Source organism: Pithys albifrons, chromosome 1, assembly GCF_047495875.1.
Source record: "Pithys albifrons albifrons isolate INPA30051 chromosome 1, PitAlb_v1, whole genome shotgun sequence".
NCBI classification, from domain to species: domain Eukaryota; kingdom Metazoa; phylum Chordata; class Aves; order Passeriformes; family Thamnophilidae; genus Pithys; species Pithys albifrons.
In genome coordinates, this window is record NC_092458.1 from 15934905 (window position 1) to 15953856 (window position 18952).

General features: G+C 39.0%; 1 protein-coding gene across 1 annotated transcript in view; it reads left to right on the top strand.

The window, feature by feature from the left end:
- The first annotated feature begins 274 nt into the window (after positions 1-274).
- The window catches only part of PRKX (protein kinase cAMP-dependent X-linked catalytic subunit), a 54782-nt gene continuing 36104 nt past the window's right edge, over positions 275-18952 (top strand). Inside the window, exon 1 of the mRNA XM_071566410.1 lies at positions 275-735. Within this exon, the coding sequence (XP_071422511.1) occupies positions 549-735 (187 nt within the window). The 5' untranslated portion in view covers positions 275-548. The remainder of the gene's footprint in view (positions 736-18952) is intronic.

Sequence of the window (18952 nt, forward strand, 5' to 3'; positions counted from 1 at the left end):
GCTCCTCGGCACCGCCTTCGCACGCCACACCGCAGCGCTGCCCGCGGCGAGACGCGGGGCCGGGGAAGGACGAGTGGAGTACAGGTGCGCTGCCGCACGGCCCCGAGTCCTGCCCGCGGAGGGGGTGAGCTCCGCGCTCGCACTCCCAGCTCCCGCTGCCGGGGCCGCGTCTCCCTCCGGCCCCGCCCCGCGCCGCCCCGCCCCGCCAGCCCTCCGCGGGACGGAGCCGCAGCGGCAGCGGCAAACCCCGCCCCTCCGCCCCGCGTGTGGCGCGGCGCGGCTCGGCACAGCGCGGCAGAGCCGGGCGCACCCTCGCCATTGTCTGCGCGGCGGTCCCTGTTGCGGGCACCGGCGGGTGGCGCGGCGGCTGTGACCGCGATGCTGAAGGGCTCCGTGCTTGCTCAAAGGCGGCAGCGGGCTCCAGCCCCGGGGAGCAGCCACCCCCTCTGCTGAAGACTGAAACTTTGCGTCCCCGCCGCTCCCTCTCTTCCCCCTTCCTCTCGCCCTTCTCCATGCGCTGAGCGGCTGCGGGGCGCCCGCTCGGCCCCATGGACGCCTTCAGCGCCGCCAAGGCCAAAATGGGGGCGAAGAGTGGCGGCGAGGCGGCGGCGGCGGCGGGGGTGGCCGCGCCTCAGCCCCCCGCCCCGGCTCCCAGCCCCGCCGGTCCCGGCTCGCTCGCCGCGCCCGAGCCCGCCGCCTACAAGCTGGAGGACCTGGAGACCCTGGCCACCGTGGGTGAGTAGGGAAAGGGGTGGAACAAAGGAGCTGCCTGCCTGCGGCCGTGCCCGGCGGGAGGAGGTGCCCTAAGAGCCGGCTGCCCCCTTCCCCAGCGCCTCTTTTTTTTTCTTATTTTTTTTCTCCCTTTTTCGCTGTGTGCCCCCGCCCCGGTCCGCGCCTCTGTCTGCCTCCGCGCCCACCGCCGGCCGGGGTTGCGGCATCTCGGGCGCCTGCGGGGGCTGGAGGGGCCGGGGGGACGCGGTCGGGAGGCGCTTGGCATTGTCTGCTCCCGGTGCTGCGGGATCGCGGCAGAGCGAGTCTGTAACCGGGTTTGGCCTGTCTGAGGTGGGGACAGCCACTGCTGAAGCTGAAAGATCTTTTGGTGTAAAACCTGGTTTATCTGGTTTAACTTCACTTACCTGTATCATAATAAAAAATTCATCATTTAAATGTAGCTGTAAGGCCAGTGAGGAGATCAAACAGGTTAACTGAGCACAGCTGAGTGTATGTCAAACACCCAAGACTGCTGCCTTGAATATTAATGCAAAGACGCTTTGCGTGTGTAGAATTTTGGTAGAAGGTAAGGTCTCATCTCATATGTACCACACTTCCTGAAAGCTACCTGTAATCAGCAGCATTGCAGAGTAAATGCATGTGCTTAATGAAACTAGCATTTCAGACATCAGTGATGATGTTCATTGTGTTCGTGTATCTGTGTGTGCATTGCGTTTGAACATATAGTCATATAGTTACAGACGTTTCTGCACCCCATTTGAAAGCTTGTATGCTCCTCTGCATGAAAGTTTTGTTAATTTTTTTCTTCACAGGACTGTGAAATTATTTTGGATAGATTTATTCCAGTAAGTGCTGTAAATTTTAACTTCTTCTAAGCTTTTAGCCAAAAAGGTGCGATAGAAACCCTTTCTAAGTGAAGTTGATGGTTTAATAGGTCTTCAAAAATGGAGTTGGAAAGGCCTAAGAATGTTGTTATCAATGAAGAGCACGCTGTCTTCTCTTCAAGTACATTGTTTTTTGAGATAATTTCCCAATTTGAAATGTGAACTGACATTTTATTGAGGAGTTAATTTAAGATCATTTTGGGATGACTTGTAAGATTTGGGATATTTTTTTTTCCTTCAGAAGTGGTTGATCTTGTTCATTACATCATGACCAGTTGCTGTGGATACAACTGTCATCACAGATGATTAAGACTTCAAGTGAAACATAAATTGTCGAAAAATAGTAATTCTTAAAGAAAGCACAGGAATCATGGAAATATTCGTGAGGCAAATAAAGAAATGTGGAAACAGTATACCATTTTTGGAATGTTCTTTAGGATGCTCCTTTAGAGGTTAGGGAAGAGTAAAGTTGTGATTCTACAAGGTATGGAAAGAGACTTAATAAAGTGAGACTGCTTGATATGATGATCCAGAGAAGGGAATAAAACGTGAAATGAGCAGGTAGCTGCCTGTGAGGGCACTGACAGAATACTTAGTCTCCCTTCCTCTTCTGTCTTCCCCAGCTTGATTGTGGTTCTTTTTGGGTTTTTTTGGTTTTTTTTTCTCAAATAGCTCTGTTTGAGAAGATGACCATTCTTTGCATCTATTTTGAACTGTCACATTGGTCGTTCTGTAGGGAGAAGGAAGACAAAATGCTATACTGGAAGGGTATCAAAATGTGCATAGATAAATACACACAGATAAATACTTACCTTGTCAAAGAAACTGATTGAGCTGGCTTCCTCTAAGTTGTTTTAAAAATGAATTTATGACATGCCTGTGCACCTCAGTAGAAGTCTGTGACAGACAGGATCTCCTTCCTGACCAGGAAGCAATACTGCCTCAAAGTGATACTGAAACTGAACACAATTGTATCTGCCTCTGAGTGGCCGAGTTTATAAAAGATGCAGTGCCCTGGTAATGTGGTGCATGTGAGATCTGAGCCTGTAAGTCTGCCTGTGGTTGGGCTGGTCTGTATGCACCTACTAACATGCTACATTGCATTCTTGAGTTAAATGAGCTCCAAGTTAAATCAGTGCAGAATACTCTTGGGTAATATGTAGGTGTGTAATTTACCTTGAAAAACTCTTTTTTGCTTGACTTAAACCGTTTTTAATTAAGTTAGTTAAGTACACTGTAGGTTTATATCACATCTTCCGAAAGAGTGTATCTACAATTCTTTCTAGCAGTGGTTTAAGTCAGTATAACCCTATCTTCCTTTTTGATCTCCCTGCACAAATAGATGAGATTGTCATCAGTTTCACTAAAGCAATTTAGACTTGTCTGCAGTTTAACTGACTGCTCTGATAAGAATAATCATTTTCTTTTTGCTGATGTTCTCAAAAGCTGTGTGCTCTATCTGAAATACTTGGAGATGTTTGTGGAGGGGAAGGAGAGTACTGAGAAATTACCAAGCAGGAAGTTCTGGTATCTGATTTACTACTATCACTTTTGCTTATGGATATACCCAGGCTTAGAAATAGTTAGGGCCTTGGAAACTATCGACTTGAAAAGGTGCCAAAATAGGGAGGTGAGCTCCATGCTCTTAGAGCTGTTTATGAGTAGTGTTTTAGGTAACAAAATTATATTGGTGTCTATGAGATTGTGGTCATCCATGACTTTAGGCCAGTTGTCTTGGATGATAGAATAAAGTACATGTAAAAAAAAAAAAAGTTGAGTGCAGTATCTGCTTTGAATACAGTAACTACTGTTGTAATTATCCTTTATATTCCAAGAGGATTAAAATCTCTCTGTTAACTTGATAACCATAACGCAGGTTGGATTGCATGTGTTCTCTGTGATTTCTGTTGGAATACTGTGCCTGGTTTAGCAAAGAACTTACTCTGAAGGAGGGAAGAACAGAAGGGAAATAAAGTTTAGCATAATGATTCAGAGGACATCTATCTCCCCCCAACATCCCAGGATTCAGCCTTTGGTTTGGTGTTTATGGGCCCTTTGTTAAAAGGCAGAGTCTAGAGTACAAGTGTGCTTTTGAGGAAAGTGCTCTAATATTTAGTTGAAGTTAAGGGTTTGGGGAGGGTGTAGGTCTGGGGTGCATGCTGGTTTCTGGCATTAAGAGAAGTTAAACAGGAAAAATATTTCTTTACGGGTACTTCCTGAGGGGTTGAAGATGTGTCTTTGAACCTTTGAAGCATATGAGACTTTTAACTAGTCATCTTACATGAAAGGTGAATGCTTCTGCTCTGGAGCTATTGAAGGTGCCTGGTTATCCCCATCTTGTTTTGAATTAATTTTCCTTTCAAACGAGGTTGAAATACAGATGTTTGCTCAGCACACTCAGAAACTGCTGCTCAGGCCAGGCTGAAATACTTTGTGAATCTCAGTGAATTTACATACTCAGTTGTGCCAAGATTTAGTTAGTTTTGTGCTGCACAGAAGCAAAAATTTATATGCCATGACCGCCTTGTTCACTGAAACTTAACTTCTGAAAGCTCATGGCCCACTTGTGCTTATCTGAACCCATTTCAAACTTCTTGTAGGTCTGGTCAGTGGAAGAGGTAGTCTGTGAAAAGTAGTGGCATAGATTCTGAATTATGCTTGATCTTGGTGAGCATTTAGCATGAGCAACCTTCCCATTCCAGTAGCCAGAGTGCCTGCAGTTGGACACCTGAGATGTATCCTGAAGTGGAGATATTAAATTTTTAATTATGCCATAATGAAACAGTAATTCAGGTAAACAAGAATAATAAGTATAGGAAAACCAGAAGATACTTCTTCATTTTTGTGTAGGTGAAGTTGGGAGAAGGAATGTTACATTCCCAATTGAAATGTATGGTAATAGGAAAGAACACCAGGAGGAGAAAGGTGACCAACTTATTCTTGCCCTCTCTCCCCTGTAAGAATTCACTTTTCAACGTGCAGTGAATTCCATAGTAGTCTTTCTCAATGTAAATTTAGTTTTCTAAATCTACTTGATTGAAATATTTTAATAACAGTATTTTCATGCAAAAAGATTCTTTTAAACTACTGTTCCCATAAAGAGCTTTACACTAAACAAATGCAGAATAAAAAATGGGGCAAGCCAGTATTTCCATTTTTATAAGCATGGGAAAATTTAGAAAAGTTCATGGGAAAAATGAGGTGCAACATATTTTCAAATACTTAGTTTCACTGTGTTCACATACAAGAGTTGCTAGCCAAATAAATTCCAAATGTCATTATATCAGCAGAACAGTAGTCTAATGCTGTAGGAAGGAACTGGCTCCTGTATAGGACATTACTATCTTCCCCGAGCATTGTCTAGGTAAGAAATTCTGCCACAGAGTAGCCAGGTTCTTTACAAGCAAAGAATGCTGGTGTTTCACTTTCGTGCCAAGTGTTATTTTGGTTTCACCACCAAAGTCCTCACCTATTTTAAAATATTCTAAGGGACGTGTGAGCATTTTTTCCTTGTTTTGTCACCTTTTCTTGATACTAAAATTATAAATAATAATCCATGATTTTACTTGGCAATGTTCTTAATACCACGTTTTGAAAGAAAACATGATCTGAATGTGGTGACTGTAATGGTGACCTGAATTCACCATTACGTTTGTACATCTTTGAGGCTTTAGTCATAAAGCTAATGACTTGGACTTTGTTTTCACTCTCTGTATGTCTTACTTCATTTTTCACTCCCACAAAATGACACTTGTCCCAAAATAAATCCTTATTATTGTTATAGCTGACGTTCTAGAGAGAAAATGACCAGGTGTGACTCAGCTTTTTTCTCTTGCTTTTCCTGTTATCCACTGTTTAGGTGAATTTCAGTAGCATGATGTTTATTGTGGAGTAGGCAGCAACAGGTCCTTTCTCAAAATATTCTTGTTCTCATTAGACTGGAAAAAATGGATTGAAACAAGTATTCTCTTTTATCTCTCGGAGTGGTCAGAAGAGTGAGAGAGTATTGAAGAAGTCTGAACACATGAAAATAGGAAGTTCACATTTCTGCTTTTCTGTCTTCAGTGTTTAAAATCAGTCTTGAGGTTTGCCTGTCACCTGTTTCTTTTCTCTGAATCTAATTTAGATACTTAAATGATTGCAGAAAGAAATGCAATATTCTTTCTCTGATGATGTGAATGTAACAGTATGTTATAGAATAGGATTTTACACTCGCATATGCTTCTGGAGAAGTGGTTTGTTAAGTCCTATAAGTAGCTCAGAGATGCCTTTTGCAATGCAAATAATCAAAAAATCTGGAATCCAACTAGTGCTAATATTTCAGAAATAAGAATCATGCAAAACTCTCCTACAAAGTCAAAAGCACCTAACTCCATACCTTTCTCCTGCCAAGTTTATGCTTAAATAAAACTAATATTCCACATGAAAATACTTTTGAAAAATTCCTGTGTTGTGTGTCAGCCCAAATTGAAGAAGATAGGAAACTTGAAGAGAAGTATCAATTTGAACTATTTTTTTTCTTTCAAATAGAAGAAGCAGAAACTTAAAGTACTGGTGGTTGACAGCATATGGGCTCTTAGGGCTTGACTCACCTTTTTCTATGTTTAAGTTCTTGAGTTTGCTTGTCTGGACTGTTTGTAGGTAGAACAGCTTTTTGGAGATTGATGCTTTGATATTTTGGCTTTTATATCCTGAAAACTTAAGGAGCAATGAAAGGTGAATTGTTTGTGAAGTAAAAGATGGGAACTTCTGTTTACCTTGCAAAGTCTTGTCCTGCTATGAGCTGTTTTTACCCAAATTAATTTAGGTTAAACTATAATTCCCTTACTATTGGTACTTATCAATGTAAAACATTTTCGGTATTAGCTTGTACTACTCAGAAGTAGTTTACATGTTATTGTTACTTGGGAAAAGCATCCTTCTATCTCTGCAACATTTTACTGGGATTTTTAGCAACTTCAAAGAAGTTGGTAAGTAATATTTTGCTGAGTACTGTGTGTTAGTGTGCACCTGAGATATTCAGGTGCTAGGGAGGAGCAGTTCTCAAAATCAGACTGTTTCTGCTTTCCCATAGGAAGACTGTCTTTCAAATGAATGAACAAGTGTGTTTGGGGGTTTTTAATGAAGAAGGGAGAGTTATGTGATGCAACATTCTTTGCAAAGAATGTTTACCTTGTGAAATGCACTGTTGGCACTTCACACTAGAGCAGTGGTTCAGTTTATTACATGACATACATACCTTTTATCCTTATTTTTAATACTGAAGGGTGGATCAAAGATGTCAGTCTCTAAGATTTGGTCATGAAGACGTTAAACTTGACTGCCCTTTTCCTTCTGCTGACTTTCTTCACTTCCATCTCAGCTTGGAGTAGTTGCTTGCTAGACTGTTCATTGATTGACAGCAACTTTTGTGTAAATGTGTTGTCATTTTTCTCCAGGGAATCAGTTGGTCTGCTTTGATACGTTTCATATCAGACAAATTGCTATTGTGTGTGTATAACTGAAGCACATTAAATTTAATGAAGGATGTATCCTTCCTGTGTGATTAAACTGCATGGTATAACATATTTCTGTGTTCTACTGATGGTGGTGGAGTGTTAAGACTTGTCTGAGTTGTTCTGGTTGGTGGAATCATTCCCGAAGTATCTGATTTTTCTGGCCTTGGTAGTGTTTTTCAGGAAGTGCTTATTTAATACCAAAGTAAAAGTAGATTGGTTGTATAGGTCTGGCTTGCAGTATATTTCATAGCCCTTATGCCAACACTTGATATTGTCTTGTGCATGTTTTTAAAAAGCACTAAAGCTAGCAAAGCAATACATTATTTTGCCTGGAAAGGGCAATTATAGAACATTTTCTAGTACAAGAGGAAAGCAGACAAAGGTGCCATGGTTTGGGATTCTGTTGGTTTTGTTTGGCTGTTGTCTTGTTTGCTATTTTCTTCTTTATATTATTCTTACAAGGGAGATAATGGTTTCATACCAAAATCATGTAAAATGACCACCGTTTAAGGTGTCTACTATGCTGTATTTTTTTGTGAGTTTTGATATGGTTCTTCATTAAAATTTAGTTCCTTGCACAGTGTTCTTGGCATTTGCTTAAGTATTTTTTCTGTGTGTTGGAGAATGTGAAGACTGTGTGCAGTCTGAAGTATTTACAGTAATGACACTATTATCGTTGAAGGTGCAGGGTGCTCTCTGGATGGAAACGAAGTGTCTAGTTAGCACTGCTTTTTATGCCTCTCAGGTATTGCTCCAGTCAGTAAATTAAATGCTCTAAAGTGATTAAGGTAAATATTAAGAGAGCTGTCCCTCCACAGTCTTCCAAAACAGGCTAAACTGGATGTAAGATTTTTACTTTGCTGATCTACTCATGAGGATGCACTGTAATAGCTGTATGGATGGCAGATATAAAAATGAAGAGACTGGTGACTACCTGTGTTTATATTAAACTTCTGGGTATTATAATAACAGACTCCTTTAGCCACCTGCCCCAAAATTGATGACAGACTTCTAGCCTCAGACTTCTTCTCCCACCTCCAGCTGGGCACTGGCTTCCTATGCTCCTGGGTGCAGGAGATGATAGCCTGTATGGTTTTAATTTGTGTGGCCTGCCAAAAATAGCTTCAGAGTATACATTGTAAAATTTTAGTTTGTTGTCAGGAAGATTAGTGGGTAATTCATTGTCTGTCTCTGAAGAGCAAACAATGAGGATAGCTGCTGGTCAGTCTTGTTTCTAAACTGGGATTCTTGTCCCCTCTTTAATCAAAATGTTTGTCATTGCATGTTTTATGTTGAATGTGGGTTCTGAAGCCACTAAACTCTGCCTGACTTCTGTGACTTTCAAAGGCCTATAAAAATTTTGGCAGTATGTCTTTATTTAAGGCACGCAGTTGTCATGCTCAGAAGTGGCGAATTTAGAATCTGCGCTGAATCAGCAATATTGTTCTTCCTTGTTTTTTAGTGACTGACATAGTTCAGTTCACCTAAAATCAATTTACATTAGCAGCACTAAATGTAAAAATTAGTCATTCATTAATATATTTGGAAATAATGTAATTTGGGTTATGATACATTTAAAAACCTTTCCAAGATTTTCCCCAGTATTGCACCTTAATTCAAATTATTCTGTTTGAAAGCTTTTTACATTTCTTGTAGCATTTTTACAGTGAGTAGCAGTGGTTCCTTGGATCTGTTTTTGGATTGTTCTTGATTAAAGTTGGTTGTTACTTTTTTTTTCCTGCTGCAAATGGCATCTGGGAAGAAGCTGTGAGAAAGACAGTTTGTCCTACAAGACAGAACTATTAAAAAGAAGACAAAAGTAACTGAGAACAGAATTAAAAGAATCTGAAGAAAAGAACTAACATCAAAGCTAAGGCAAAATATTTTCAAAGACAAGAAAATTTATTTCTTCTGTGGGGGGAAAAAAGGTTTTTTTAATTCTTTTTTTTCAATTCAGTTTAATATATATTATCCTTCTTACTTTGAAAAGTAGATACAAATTGCAGCATATCCATTGGTGATGCTGTAAGGCCTATGAGATCTATCAATTTTAAGTATTTAATAAACTTTGTTCTAAATGTCTCAGTGAAGGGTTTTCAAGCATTATCTCAACTCTTTATCTGCACCACTAGGGCAGTTAAATGCCTCCCTGACATCCGATCCTGTCAGATCTCAGAAGCTAAGCAGGGTCAGCCCCGGATTAGTATTTGGATGGGAGACCTCCTGGGAAATGCTGGGTGCTGTAGGTTCTAGTCCTGAGGACTTCACTGTCACTGTCCAAGCTTGCTCGGCCGTGGCAGATGAACCTCAGGACTGAAACGGTGGGGCCAGTTCTGTGCACGCTGAGCCTCACCTAAAAAATGCACTGCGCAGGCTGGAAGGGACACCCACGTGGGGACAGCCCTTCCCAAATCTTCGTTCGCGAAGTTTGGCCATACATACAATCTGCACCACTGGACTTACTGTAGGCTAAAAAATTTATTTTGGTATCAGCGGAGATGATTTTTTTGCTGCCTTGGTTCTTCCATAGGCCTAAATTTTTCAATGCCCCTACTGTACTGTTGATTGTGTATTACACAGAGTACACAGCCTGGTTTGTTTAATTTGGGGTACTTCTGTGAAAACAATGCTTTTTAAATACTTCAGAACATGAAATGTGTATGAATTGGGCTGTCTGCAAGTGATGTTACTTATCAGTGAGGTCTTGATCTGTCAAGAAGAGCTTGCTGTACATGCTAATCATAAATAGAGGCAACATTGTAAAACAGGAAATGAGGAAGGCAACTGGCTTTGTGACTAACTAGCCAGTGTCTCAGTAGTCTTTTATTTTTTTTTTACAGGTCTGCAGGTAAACCCACCTAACTTAGAGCAGGGATTGGTTTCATAGTTATTGATTTCATAGGTTAGAGTATGCCTGTTGCACACTGCTTTTCAGAGTTTTCTAGGAGTGTACCTGGGTGATAAAAGCCTGCAATATAATTTTCTCTTTAAATCCTTACCCTAATTGGAAGTGAAATGCTTCGATGCTGTGTTTAGAGACAAGGGTTCACATCACTATGTTGGTTTTAAATATTCGAGTTCTACTGACTCTTTTTTTTGCATAGTTGCTATTGCAATTTAAAAAAAGAGGATTCTTAGTGAAATGGGGACTTAGCAAAGTAAATGAAGTAAGAGGAGGCTGACAGGCAGTAATGGAGGTGAATGCACTGGTGAGGCTGGACCTTTGGTTCAGAATGTTGGAGTTCCTGCTAAAGATTATGTTGGAAAAAGTAGAATAAGGGGACAATGCTGTTTTGAGAGGCTTCCATTTTGTTTAAGCAGGTTTGTCTTTCCTGGATAATTGTTTCTTTTCAGAGAAAAAACAAGTTGAACAGAGTGAAAAGTCTAACCAGGAGAACAGTTGGGTATTTTAAATGATTGTGTGTGAAGAAACAGGTATTACTTGTGCTTGATTTGGTAAGTATATCTGAACGTGTAGTTTCTGCTAGTTGATACTGAGTGTGCAATGTCCTCTACTTCTTGTGGAAATAAGCCAGTTATGGCTTTTTTAATGGTTTCTCTGATATCTTCAAGTTGGGCTCTCTTCCATGAAATATTGCCAGTTTATGTCCTGTAATAAAATACATTGATAAACCTCTCTCTAATCTTCATGTATTTTTTGGCATTTAAAATACTTCTGGGAGAGAAAAAAAATCTGTTGGCAATTGGGTGTAATAGGTAGGGAGAGATTCAGAACTCCTGTGATAGTTGAGATTTCTAGGTGGATTGTCTTTCATTTTTGATGGAGATGTTAGGAGCTGCACTGTTTGAGAACAAACACAACTTCATTGCTTGGCCTCCTCTGAAATGTGATGCTAGATATAACATTAATCAATGATTGTAGTAACAGAAAAGAAAAAAAAAGCCATCTGGAAATGCTCGGCCGCTTGTGGGAGGCTGAGAGAAGGAGAAAAACTGTAGTATTTGATTACTTTGCTTTGGAGAACAGTCCATAGCATAGTTAAGTTTTATAAGCAAGACAAATACTTTTTTTGAGGGGGTGGAAGGCTTTGAATAATTTACAATACAGTCATTTCTAGAGAGTTTTGCGTGTTGTACACAGACCTCATTTTAAAGACTCAAGCACGTGGTAAACTTGACTGAAAAGGACACTACAGTGAAAATAGTTGCTTATGGAGTCCAAACATTGTTGATACTTAACTTGTGTACTGGCAAATACTACAAAGGATAGCATTTAATTTTTATGTCAAGAAGTATGGTATTAGTCATTGATGCAGCTTTCTTCTGGTACCTTGTAGGGAGGTATATTTTTAATAGTGCAATGCTACATTCTTCTTCCATCAGTGATGTGTGAGGACCTCTTATATATGAAATAATAGTTTCATCAGTCTCTGTCCTGTCTTCTGAAATTGCTACTTGTTCCTGGAAATGTGCAAGCATATGAATGAAACAACCTGCAGTAACTGTAAATATGTCCAGTATTTCTTGTTTGGCTTTTTCAGTCTGTCTTCAGGACAGAAATATGCCATTTGTCTTTGCTACTGAAAACTTCACATGCTTCACCTGTAACCAACAGATACCAGTAGCTTTCAGTTATAACTGATTTGAGTTAAATATGAATCGATGAACCAGCCTCAGATAGATTTTTTTTTATGTGTTTTTCTGGTCCTTACATCTGTCCCTGCCTTCTAATTTTAGCACCCCTGAGCTTGTGTACTGTCTGTTTAAGTGTAAATCCTGAATATAATGATATTGAAATGCTTTTTCTTTAAACAGAATACAATTTAAAATATATTTCTGTTGAGCTGTGTGCTATATCAGCTATAAAGCGAGTGAGCCTCAGCAATGATGTTTCAGTTTTGGAGAAAGAGTCTGCAAAGGGCACGTCAAGTACTCTTGGAGTGTGAACTATAGCTCATGAATTCAGTTGGCTGTAATTTAATCTATCCTATCAAAGTAGTGTTGGATTTGCTATTCATTGCTCCCTTTACTACAGACTGTGATCCTGTTTTTAAACATATCAGGCGAGGTTCAGATAATTCAGAGATTGTATGCCATGAGAAAATTGAAGGGAGTAGAAGTGAGTAGCAACTATGGCAGTAAACATCAAAATAAATTAACCTGAGTTGGTGTAAATGGGTGTATATGTATACCTATATTATATACTTATCTACCTACTTATATAGGTATGTGTTGTTAAGAAATTTGATGTATGATGAAGGCATACATAAGATAGAGTGAAATAACAGAAAAATCTGAAAAAAAAAGTTGATTCTGATGAAAAAAGAGAACTTGGTTTTATTTTCAAGTTTTGAGTATTCATAGAATCAAAGAATGCTTTTGGTTGAAAGGGACCTTAAAGACTGTCTCGTTCCACCCCTCTGCTGTGGGCAGGGACACTTTCCACTAGACCAGATTGCTCAAAGTCCCAACCAGCATGGCCTTGAACACCTCTAGGAATCAGGCATCCACAACTTCTCTGAATAATCTAACCTAGCATCTAATCTAAACCACTTCTAGTTTGAAGCTATTCCCTCTTGTCTGTCACTATCTGCCTGTGTACAAAGTAGCTTTTTCTTGCAGGCCCCCTTTAAGTGCTGGAAGGCTGCAGTAAGTTATCCATGGAGCCTTGCCTTCTTCAGAATGAACAACCCCTGCTCTCTAATCCTGTCTTCGTATGAGAGGTGCTTCAGCCCTCAGATGATCTTTGTGTCCCTTCTTTGGACCCATTCTAACAGGTCTGCATCTTTCTCGTGCTTAAGACCCTACTGCTGCCATGCAGCGCTCCAGGTGGAGTCTCACCTCCCTCGACCGGCCAGCCACGCTCCTTTTGATGCAGCCCAGGATGTGGGTGACCACCTGGGTTGCAAGCATGCTTTTCCAGGTCTTGTCCAGCTTTTTCATCCATGAAAATCCTCAAGAATTGATGACTGACTGACTGCTTTCAGTGACTGGAAAGTTAGAACACTGTGGGCTTAAAAAAGGCTCTGTATGGCTGACTAGATTGTAACTGTAATTATGATAGGATGGGTTGAAGATTTTGCTTCTATTACTAAGACCTATCTGCTAGTCTTCACTATTATTACTACTGTATAATATGTACTTGATACTCTTTATGACCATACAGAGTATTATGAGTTAAGAACTGGGAAATAACTCCTCGTGGTCTATGGAACAGAGCAATTCATAAATCCTTAGTGGTGATAGTTGATTTCTGTCAGTATTCTAAATACACTATATGTAAATGTTAAACTATCATGTCTAGAGTAGAGTTTTGTGAGAAGGGGTGTAACTACGTAACGCTGATTATGGACTGATCAGTTTTAGATCTCTAGGTTCTTATCTCCTGATGCTTTTGACTGTCACAGGTAATGGACGTGTTTTTTTGTGAGTGTTGTGTTATTTTATGTTTAAAGCTCATTTTCCATTCCAGTCATTCTTTGCATTAGCCATTCCACTGAGAGTGGACAGCTATGTGTATTAGAGTCAGTATATTGTCCAAACAGTTGTCCTGAAATGCAATTTTTAACATCTCAATTGACTTTTCTGGTGTACAGATCTTAAGTGATTTGCCACTGTACTACCTTGTGCTTAGTCACCATTGGGTTAATGCAATTGAATGAATCCAATTAATTGTTAGTGTGAGATTCTGCAATGTGACAGGAGTCTTGAACACTGGGTCATTAGTAAGGGTGAGATTTTGTCAGCCCAAATTCAATACATTTGAAGAGTTACATGGTCCTTTTTCAGTGCATTTAAAAACTGAACAAAATTTATTTGACAGCATGTGAAGACTTTTCAGATTTTATGACAAGTTCTCAGGTCTTACAGAAAGATTTGTGTAGGCTACAAGCTCGTGTATGTGCCTACTGTTTCCTTCCTTCTGGATTGATATGGTATTGTTCATGAGGATGAGGTGAATTGGTATTTTATTTTATTGCAACCAGTCCTTGAATTGACTGATAATATTTGAGACAGAATCAGCTAGGTTGGAAAATACCTCGGAAACCATCGAGTCCAGCCTGTGACCTAATACCACCTTGTCTAAGTGCCACATCCAGTCTCTTCTTAAATGAACAAACCCCCCCTCTTTTAAACAATTTAGAAATAATAAACTTGAACACAATTGCCTTCAGAAATGGCACTGGAGATCTGCATTTTGAAAATTATATGCAATTTAAAGTCACATATACTGTGCCACCAATGGAAGTGATGTGATGGTGTTCTTCAGTGCAGGTTTATATTTTCTCACACTACACATACTGTTTTATATTAAGTTGACCATTCCAAAAAAGCTGGCTATCAAATAACATAAAATGAGTTTGAAATCACCTACCTGCATTTTGACTTCAATAATCCAAGAAGTAACAAGCCTAGCTTGGAAACGTAGAGCGAATTTTGCACCTTGCTAAACATGAATTGAGGGAAGCTAAATTGTGCCCAAATGTCTAAAGCAAGCATTCTTTTGGGAATTTTAAATGCCTTTTACCTATGTATGATTGGAAATATGTACTGCATGGTATTTTATTTCCTATATCATTCGTCTTGAATTTTCAACCTTATCCTTCTCTTTCCTCTTCATGTGACTATATGAAGGATTGTCAGTTTCATATTGTGAAATAATATGAATAATTTCAAATCTGAGAAATGCTTTATTATACATACGTATTTGCTCTTTAAATGTATTTATTCAGGAGCAGCTGCTAGTCATTGCAAATGAGATTTGTTTCTATAATCTTGTATGTCAATCTTGCCTTTTTATGGGAAAAAATTTATTGTGTAGGGAGTTCACCTTATATCCTTGCCTGTTTGTGACATTTTGCATCTTTCCACATTGTTTTCCATGTATGAAATTTGTGAATTGTATTTAACACAAATTTTGTTAAAAAAATGTTCCTTTGTGTGACTTCATGGTTAAGGGAAAAAAAAGATTGTACAGAAATACTGTCCACCACAGAAATGCCATCAGGTGTCAGTCAAAAAGTCTACCCTTACTGTTGCAAAATTAATGATATTGTTATGATTTGTGCGGTAGCCTCTGAAATTTTAGTATCGACTGTAGTGACCCGTTCAGCTCTTCCTTTCTGTTTTCTCTTGTACAGTTAGTTTCTTTATGAGTCACTTTGAAAATCAGGGTTGTTTGGGTTTATTTTTTCATAAATTCTCAAATGTTCTTGTTGTGGCTCACTTTTGTGCATTTAAATAATGTCAATTATGTACAGCATTCTATTTAGAGTCTTATTTTGTTGGCTTGGATCGGTTTTATGGGCATGATACTCAGAGGTACAATAATGGGGAGAGAGATTGGATCCCAGCTCTGAGATAGGAGGGAAAGGAAAGTGTGTGCATAAAACTAGGGCAGTTGGAACTGTGGAAAATTAGCAGAGTGGCTTTTCTTTCCTGCTAAGAAACTGCATAGTAAAAGTAGATGAAACTAATGCATCCACTCTGTGTTTCAGTCGCATAGCAGGCTGAAGTTAGAACAGAATTTATGTTTAGACTTATTTTTCTGCATTGTAGAAAAAACCCCCAGTGAGTGGTGCATGCAATCCTGAGTAGCATGAAAAATTTGATTGTCTTTTAAGTGTTTACACTTAACAAAATGGTTCAATTGCCATTGGCGTGTCTTCAGTAACATTAGGTATTAATACAAATAATATTTTAGCCTTTATTTCTAATAGTAATGCAGTTCTTGGCCACTACAGAGATTTGTTTCTAAAATTTGAGAATGGAATTTGGTGGAGACTGGGATTTTGAAACTTACCGTGTTTGTGTATTTGTTCCAGTTCCCTATCAGATATAACTTTATTTGGATATTGTAGACTTAATTCCGCTTTCTTGCATAATAGTTCTTTATGTGGAGAATATTATGATGTCTATACTAGTGCCAAACAGCTGTGATTTTGTCACCTTCTACAGAGTTACACCAGTTTTTGTGAGGTATACTGTGTGAGAATTTGGAAAGGTAATGAACACGTGAAATAAATTCTAGATATGTAATGCATTATTTTTCTGGAGTCTCTCAGGAGTATCAGTTGATGCTGCATTATGAATATAAACAAAGCCTTCCCTTTGAGGAATACTTTGTTCCACTCATGAATTCTCACTATATCAACCCTTAAAGAAAAATAAATAAATTTGCAGTGCATTTTCCAGGTTGAGATAATGTTTTAAGAGAAGATTCTTACTGGCTTGTAGCTTGATTTTGTTTTGTAAATCTTTGTTTACAGAAGATAGAATACAGGGTTATAGTGGCACAGCACACTGCTCATAACTTAGAGATGCAAAGGTATTATTTGAGTCTTTTGGGAAGGTATTCATTTTGCTACAGTTACAACTCTTAAGTCCTTTGTACATATTATAAGAAAATCTCTAGTACTCAGTACAACCCATTCAATATGAAGATTAAACTATATAGAAACTCTAGGAAAGGTCTTAGTGGTATCAGAAATATTTTTCTCTTTTTGTCAGGATAGCAGCTGAAGTGTGAGTAACATTACAAGAGTTTTAATTACCTCCCAAGAATATTGTGCCGTATAAACTTGAATAATATGTAAAATTACACACCATACAGTTAAATTCAAGCTTACCAATCAGATGTGGTTTGGGCTGTGGTTATTTGTACAAACTGTATCCTTTCTTCTATGTAATGTTTAACTATTATCAGGATTTTTAAAAAAATTGCTAGGTGAATGAGCTGACAATAGCACATTTGTGACACTGTACCAGTAAGTTATATTCAGGTAACAGTGCTGAAGATTGCGAATCACAGGTGTCATTTGGCATAGTTTTCATGATGTAGGAAGAATTCAGTGAGTTGCCACCAATTGTTTTTTAAACCTCACAAATGTATACTTCCTTACAGAAATTAGTATATAATTCCATGTGCAGTAACCAGACCATGGAACTTTGAGGCTGGATTCTTCTGTCTGGTAGTAGACCTAGGTGGTGTAAATGACTATCAAACCTACGTGTGTGGAATCAACAGAGGGAAATTGGTACTTTTGTGTTCATAAATTGGATGTGTAAACCCACTCTATTGAGTATAGAAGTGCCTTTTTCTCCTCTGTTGACTTGCAGGGGATTCCACCTGGCTGATCCAAAGGTGAGCTGTGTAATAACTGAGGATGTTCCAACTCGAGGTGTCTGGAGAAATTCTGTCTCTCGCCTTGTGTTTGGGGTTCAAACAAGTTGGTCAGTAACAGCTTGTACTCCCTTAGCCTGCAACATTGGTACGTTGATGTTTTTGTATTGTGAAAACACTTTTTTATGTTTCCACCATAAATTGCAATAGGCCAACAATGGCAGCCTTTCAGAGCATACATGGATTATATCTTTCAAGGTTCAGCCATAAAGAGAGGGCAGAGCTGTGTGGTGCTTTGTAGTAGTCATTTATCTTTTGAAAGTAGAAAGAACTCCAGTTTGTCATTTTACAAAAATATCAGTCCTAAGGTGTGAAGAATGAACTTTCTGATGCTTCGAGGTCTTCAACTACTACTCAGTGGTCAGGCTTTGTCTTCATGGGAATGTCCATGAGAATTGTTCTTTGGTTAGGGGTTTTTTTTTTCCATAGCTTGAGTTAGGTCTCGGTCAGTTTAAAATTTAAAAAAGGAAATCTAAAGTCTGTTTGGAAAAGAGAATGGAAAATAGGTATTGTCTGCCACTGAACTTTAGTTTCATTTTGCTTTCTGAATATTAATGTATTTAGTTTTGAGCCTGGTCTTTCTAGTTGAGTTTCAATTTTGATGGTATATGTGTATGTAAATATGCAAGTATGTTTGTGGACTAGGGCCTTCTGTAATTAATTATTCGGTAACACTAAATACCTGGGAAAAGGTAATCTTAGAACAGTTTTCTATTAATTGTATGTTTAGCTATTTCAGATTTAGCTATTTATTTTTTGTTTTTAGCTATTTAGCTCAATCAGGGGAGAACTAAAATGTGCTGAGAGCATTGAAATCCAGTGTAAGTCTTAGATCTGTCTTCATCCAGAAGATCTTCAACATAATTTACTCTTCAGTCTTATATTTTAAAAGCATTGTAGAAAGACCGTATTAAGTAATGAATAGATAACCTGTTTGAAAAGTATTTAAAATGACAGGTTTTGTGCACTGAGTAAAATGTCGCTCTTAACTTGTTTCTCCCTTAGCACTGCTAAAGGAAGTGAAGATGGAAATGGAAATGTAATTGAAAGGGATGTATTATAAGAGGTACTAGTCCTTCAAAGGCTTCTGTCCAGCACTGGTGAAGGAGGAAATCGGTCAAGTACAAACAATGTGGCTTTTATTACATTCGATCAGCAAAAAGAAACCTTTGTACTTTAACAAGATTTTTTTTGTTTGCTTTTCGAAAGGACAGAAGAATATTAAGCCTTGTGCTTGCTATGCATTGATATGGGACTGACGTGCAGCAAGTAGTTCTTTCTGAAGACCTGACTTTCAAGACAGACAAAAAGATGCTGATTATATACAAGTCCTACAAGTGTGTAGAGATGCATTTCTGGGTTGACCAGGAAAGTAGCAAATCAGGTGTTAGATTAAATACTCCTCTTTAGGCTTACCTGATTCAGAGGGGACTGCTAAAGTTTTGATCCATGCTGCTGCATGAATCTGATTTTTATCAGACTCAATGTAGTATTGACTTCTGTGGAACTAAGAGACTCTTCAAATCCTTCAGGGATTATTGCATTTGTGTTTGTTTCTCAGTCATCAAAATTTTATATTTATTTATTTTTCTGAGCTGAATACATGAGGTTTGGGCACAGCCGTGTTTTGTAGTTGTTTGGCTGGCCAGTTTTCTTTGTGTGTAATGGTAACCTTTGTTAATAGTTCCACAACA